Here is a 6665-nt window from a genome sequence, read left to right on the forward strand (position 1 = left end):
GGGGAAAGGGAAAAAGGAAAAGGGAAAGGGGGAAAGGGAAAGGGAAAAAGGAAAAGGGAAAGGGGGAAGAGGAAAAGGGAAAGGGGGAAAGGGAAAAAGGGAAAGGGAAAAAGGGAAAGGGAAAGGAAAAAGGGAAAGGGAAAGGGGGAAAGGGAAAGGGAAAGGGGGAAAGGGAAAGGAGAAAGGGGGAAAGGGAAAAAGGGAAAGGGAAAGGAGAAAAGGGGAAAGGGAAAGGGAAACGAATGGAATGGAAAGGAAAGAAAAGAAATGTCTGCAGAAGCTTTATTCATTATAGCTTAGGATGGAAACAATACAAATGTCCACCAACTGGTGACTGGATAAACAAATGCACTATTTATCCACTCAACACAGTATATTCAGCAACTAAAACTCTCATATGACAGGCAAACACTCCTACCAACAGAGCAATGCCAAAACAGTTTAACAGTTTGACTCTTTAGTTAAGAGGACTGTTCTTTCTGAGGACCTGGGTTTAATTCCCAACTCCCACGTTGGTAGCTTACAACTGTACATCCCACTGGATCTGACACCCTTTTCTGGCCTTTGTTGGCACTGTGCATATGAAGCACACAGATGTACATTCAGGCAAAATAGTCATACACATAAAATAAAAAATGAAAAGGAAAAAAACGAAGTTTAGGATGCTAGGTGTGGCTTAGTAGTGGGGCACTTGCCTAGAATGCAGAAGATGCTAGGTTCTACCTCCGCACTGCACAAAGAATTACACTAAGCAAAAGAAGCTAGGCTTGCAAGGTATACAAACCTACCTATACGAATTCTCTAAGAAAGGCAATTTTATAGAGGAAAGAGGAATATGGTTACCCAGGTTTGGGGAAAGGCAATAGGAAGTGTCTTAGGAACAAGATAGCTTTCACATCTTGTAAATGTTCTATAAGTAGATTAGGTGACAGTTGCTCAATTCTGTACATTTACTAAAAAAAAAAAAATTGAAGTGGTAAATTTATATTTAAAATGAACACTCAATCTTTGAAGACTGCCTAAGGATCTTCCATGTGGCCTCCAGGCTAACGTGTTCACAGTCTTGCCCAGGCTGATCCTGCTACATGGCAAGCCTTCTCAAGTATCCTTACCCCTCGTGGAGGCCAATCATCTTAATGTTGGTTCAGAGTCAGAGCTTGAGCCAAATCTTCCACTAATTAACTATGTGACATCTGACCTCTAAAATGAATGAGGACAATGACATTGCACAAGGTCAGCAGGCACAGAACCTGAAGAAATGTCCTTAATTTTCCTTGGCACAGTACTTAGCACAGTACACATATGTATTCTTCCTAGGGATAGCTCAGGTCATACATACCAACAATGTCACCTCATCAGAGAAGCATTTTCTCACCAACTCACCTCAAACAAGTATTAGTCCTACTGCTTTTGCATGTTTTTAATTCCTCCTCAGAACCTGTGGGGTTTTTGGGTTTTTTGTTTGTTTGTTTTTTGGGTTTTGTTGTTGTTGTTATTTGCCTTTTTGTTTTCTTTCCAGTCTCCAAGATGGCAGAGAGCCTGGCTTTGTTTCCCATCTCTGTTAAGACCAGACCAGTGTTGGGTAAATACCACTTTGGCAGTGCTTCTGAGGAGCTCAGGTAGTGCACTATCAAGTAGCCTCCTGGCATCTGAATATTGACTGTCTCCTGTGTATCTGACTAATCTTTCATCGTATTTCCCTTCCTGAGTGGTCCAGAACCTGCCTCACAGGAGCAATGAGTAATGATAAAGTTGATCTAGCCAGAAGGATAGAATCAGCCTAGGATGAGCTTAGGCATCTGGGTCCATAGGAAGGTTCCCAAAGCAAGTGGCAAAATAAGAGGTGGATCGATGAAAAGGGGGCGTGGTTTGGGAACTATGAGAAGTATGGATTTCAGCAATCAATCAAGTTCAGCTGAATGACAAAGATGGCTGCTTATACAGGGTAGAAAAGAAGAAAATAGACATTTATAAGATATTGTTGCCTGCTCTTAGAAGACCACAAGGTTCAATGTACTGGCTGAGACAATCTTTATGTATTTTGTGCAAGCTTGCTCTGAAATCAGGAGTTGAATATAATTGCAGCATTTTGCATCAATTAAATTTCTTTTACCTTCCACAGAATTAGGGCTTGAACTCGCTATGTAAATTTATGCAAATTCACACACAAATGAGCAAGGCCCTAACACTTAATTTTAAGGAATCCAGAGCACTGGGATCAGGCCCCAGGGATTAAATACAAGTGGTCTTTAAGAATATTTAATTTTCTCTGAAGGAACTAGGGCAGATATTCTCTTGGAATCTACCTCTCACTGACTTCTCATGTGTTCAGTAGGTAAACTACTTTATTGATCTGATTTTTAAAATTATTTATTTATTTATTTATTTATTTATTTATACTGATTTTTACTCATCTGTCTGAAGACCAGAGGAACTCTTAAATACTCAAGTAACTACTCATAACAGACCTCTCATCACCAAAATATTTACCATAATGTTCTTCCTTCCATCTTCCTCTTTAAAACCAGGCACACTAGCCATGCTTTCCCAACACTGGACCAACCACCTCACTGACTACCTCTGACAAGCCATTATTCTCTCAAATTAACTAGAAAAAGTTTTCTACTACTGAAGTTCCCTCCAGTTTAACTGCCTTGTAAAACTAAGCGGAGTCTTAGCATCCCTGTCAGGCTAAGTAGAAGCAATGTCAAAATTTCAGACTACCAAGACACATGTCCTCAGGCTGGAGGGAAGTCGGATAGATTTAGATTAGTTCCAAGCACTTCCCACATGGCGCCTCAGGAAGTCCATACCATCTTCCAGCTTGACTTCCCACCTTTAAATGGTTTGTACTAGGGTGTGGAAGAATTGCTCAGTGCTTTAAAGTGATTATCGCTATTCAAGAGTTTGGTACCCCGCACCCAGAGCCAGCAGCTCACAATAATCTGTACCTCCAGTTTCAAGGGATTTGGCATCTTTTTTTTCACCCTCTGAGCACCTGCATGCATGTGGTACACATACAGTCAAGCATGTGCACATACACACAAAAAAAACACATTTTTTTAAAGGAGAGAAAAAAATTTAAAGACTTTGTACTTTACAGAATTATTAAGAGACTAGAAATAAAAAGTCTGAGCCACCTCCAATGGTGCTTCCCATCTCCCTGAAACAGGAGACCCAGCAACAAACGTGAAGAATATCCTGAGCCAAAGCTGTCTTCCTAGAATCTACCCTACTCCTTCCCTCTCAGCCTTTCAATAGAAGCCATCTTCCCCCACTTAATTCTTGCCACAAGCCAGGTTAACAATTCCAGCTGGTCAGCACCTGACATGCTGCACATTCTGAGGCCCCCCCACAAAGCATTCTGCATATCTTCTCCATCACTTCACACACACTCAAAAAACAACTCACTCTTGTAAGGTCACACAATTACGGAGCTTAGATGTCAGACCCTCTGAAGTCCTTTTCTGAACCTCCTCTCTATTCATCTAGGCCCAACTGCGAGTGTTTCGTTTAAGTTTGACTCATTGAGTTCACTCATGTAATTACTTATTGACCAAGTACCCGCTACGTGTCATGCACAGGTGTAGAAGGAAGTATAACAAGAAGTTTAACAAAAAGCTACGGAGTTGACCTACTTTATAGTCTTGGGTCTCCTACTTTGTTACCTATGTGACCTTGGACAACTTATGCCAATAGCACCGCAGTTCCCCATAAACTACAAAATGGACTAACCAGATTTTTGGTGGTGTATGCCCTTCTTAATCCTAGCACTCAAGAGACAGGTAGATACAGCGTCCTGAGCTAAATATCAAGACCCTGTCTCAAAACAAAACAGACGAAGAGGTACTAACAATTCTACTTCTCTTTGATCTGTTGAAAATTAAATAATACCTGTAAAGAGCTGACAGTCTGCAATAATACAGGAGCTTTTATTCTTGTAAGTTCTGGTGATAAAGTCATGAATCACACAAGAACTTCAGCCAAGCTACCAGCTAGAGCTCTAATGGGAAACGCAATAAACACAACTTGTTTCAAACTGTGCTGGATGCTGTGGAAATCATAAACGTGTGGCAGTGGTGTGGGAGGCTGCTTCAGACTGTGGTCAAGGAAGGATTCTTGGATGACACCTGAGCTGTAACATGAAGACAGCCAGGTTAACGATAACTGAAAGAAACATCAAACACCTAGGATCTTCTGGGAAGAACAAGGAGGTCCTGAGGCAAAATAAGTATTTTATGAAGATGAGGGAACAGGCCAGGAAAGGGACGGGGAGGTCAGTAGGCACCGGGACATCTTGTAAAAGCAAGTGAGGAGATCCCTCCTCTTCGACGTCGTAAGGACCCCACGGTAGGCTTTTAGTTGAAGGGCGGATAAAGCATGTGACCTAATAATATTGTAGCTAAAACTCTCCCTTTGCTGCCTCCCGGAGAAAGGCACGTGAACAAGATTGGAAATGGGCGAACACCTTCAAAACGTGCTACAGCACACGCAACAAGACGCACACGACAGGTGAAACCTGTAGAGCACGGAACAGTCCGGAACCGAGAGAGCCAAGGCGGTGGAAAACGACTTGCGGCAGCCGGCTGCCCCTGAGTGCCATCGGCCCCCTCCATCTATCGGGTCCCCGGACCGCGGCTCCCGTTCCCGCCCGCACGCTCCTCCGGCCCGCGCCCTCCCGCCGCGCCTCTCACCCGGATGCCCTGCAGCACCCGGACCCGCTCCTCCTCATCCATCTCGAAAGACACCCTTCGGGCCTCGGCGCTCTCGGCGCTGCCCATGACAGGAGGCGGGCAGGGCGTGCGGCCACGCGAGCCGGCTCCACAGCAACCAGGACGACGCTGCTCAGCGGCCTACGCTCGTCACTCGGGACACAAGCCAGCAACACAGCGCGCTATTGGCTGCTAAGGCTGGCGCGCGTTGCCTTGTGGGATTTGTAGTCCAGCATTCTGGCGCTACAAAAGGCTCTGGAAGGAGGCGTGGCTCTTTGAGGCAGGGATGCCTGTGGGCTGGAAAACTCGATAGAGGGCCCACTAAACAGACTCTGAGACAAGATCAAGGTTTCTTATAACTTTTATCTCTGAAGCAAAGTAAAAGTCCTGTTCTGATAATAAACTACCAAGGATGCTAAGACTGTTAATGATCTATGTTCATGTTAAGCATTCAGCAGACATGTACTGAGCCACCCATGTGACCTGCTTCCCTCAGCTTCAGTCATGAAGGAAACAAATTTCAAACACAAGTGAGTTTACTGGAGTGCATGGGAAACTACACTGTAATACCGCAATAATAATAATGATGATGATGAATTGTGGTAACCTCACAGATGGAGCCTTTAGACCTTTAGGTCTAAAGGTGAGTGTAGTATGCTAGGGACCAAATGTTAACATCAAAGATGGCATGAGAAAGACCACTGACCAAAATCATCCTGGACAAATTAATTAAGGGAAAGCAATTAGTTAAAGCAAACTTTTTATTCTTGTACATAGGCTGCCTCTTTCTAAGATGGAGTTCAAGAGGTTAGCCTTTGAGGTGGAAAAGATTTTTATAGCTCAAGGATAAGGGGTTTCCAAATTTGAGGTGTGGAGGTATGGCAGACAAATAGAAGCAGAATGTAACTAGTTGATCTCAACCTCTTGTGAAACAAAGATATGTGTCTTAGTGTTTCTGTTGCTGTGAAGAGACACCATGGATGACTCTTAAAAAAGAAACCATTTAGCCTGCTGTGGTGGCTCATGCCTTTAATCCCAGCACTTGGGAGGCAGAAACAGGCAGATACCTGTGAGTTTGAGGCCAGCCTGGTCTACAAAGAGAGTCCAGGACAGCCAGAGCTTGTTACGCAGAGAAACCCCATCTTAAAAACAAAAAAGAAAAGAAAACATTTAATTAGGACATTTTCAGAGATTTAGTCCATTATATGGGAAGCATCACATCATGCAGACAGGTATGGTACTAGAGGAAGAGCTGAGAGTTCTGCATCCTGATTAAAGGGCAGCAGGAAGTAAGATGGCTTGAGCTTCTGAAACCTCAGAACCCATACCACCCCAGTGACACCTCCTCCAAAAAAGCCACACCTACTCCAACAAGGCCACACCTCCTAATAGTTCCATTCTCTATGGACTACGTATTCAATCACATGAGTCTATAGGAGCCACAACCTCCACAACATGGTTGCAAGTGTGAGGGACTGAGAATCACTGAAGGAAGACTCCACATTCAAATAGTATGTAAAGGCAAAGAACATTTATTCTGCAAAAACAACCAGCATATGTGGTCAACCATTCATCAAAATGGTGATCAGGAGAGGAGCTCATTTTATGCAGGGCTAGGGGAATTTTCTTAAAGGGTTAAGTAATCTCTAACATGATTAGCTAGGTGTGTGGCAGTTACATTGGTACAATTTCTGATTGGTTGCTATATTAGTTTTACTATTTTTGGTCAGGCCTTAGAGAAATTTCAGGAACTAACCCAATTCAGGGTTTGTTGTCTCTCTTGGCCAAATGTCCCAGGAATTGACTCAGTTCTGGTTCATTCTCCCTCTTGGCCAAAAGTCAGGACCCATATTGACTAATGTCTTTGACTCTCCCAAGGAGCCTTGCCTGCTTCTTAGGGAAACTGAAACTTAAGGCCTAACATGGCTGTCTGTTCTAAAGGTACTCATGACA

At 43.5% G+C, this 6665-nt stretch overlaps 1 protein-coding gene across 2 annotated transcripts in view; it reads right to left on the reverse strand.

Annotated features, from left to right (window-relative positions):
* Positions 1 to 4888, reverse strand: part of Chchd6 (coiled-coil-helix-coiled-coil-helix domain containing 6) — a 200680-nt gene extending 195792 nt beyond the window's left edge. The window contains exon 1 of one of the 2 annotated variants that reach the window (XM_028781752.1): positions 4695 to 4888. In XM_028781752.1, coding sequence (XP_028637585.1) covers positions 4695 to 4781 — 87 coding nt within the window. In that variant the 5' untranslated portion in view covers positions 4782 to 4888. The remainder of the gene's footprint in view (positions 1 to 4694) is intronic. The other variant, XM_028781751.1, reaches the window with a different exon arrangement.
* Positions 4889 to 6665: the final 1777 nt, after the last annotated feature.

The sequence above is a fragment of the Grammomys surdaster genome, unplaced genomic scaffold, assembly GCF_004785775.1.
Source record: "Grammomys surdaster isolate TR1022 unplaced genomic scaffold, NIH_TR_1.0 531, whole genome shotgun sequence".
Lineage (NCBI taxonomy): Eukaryota > Metazoa > Chordata > Mammalia > Rodentia > Muridae > Grammomys > Grammomys surdaster.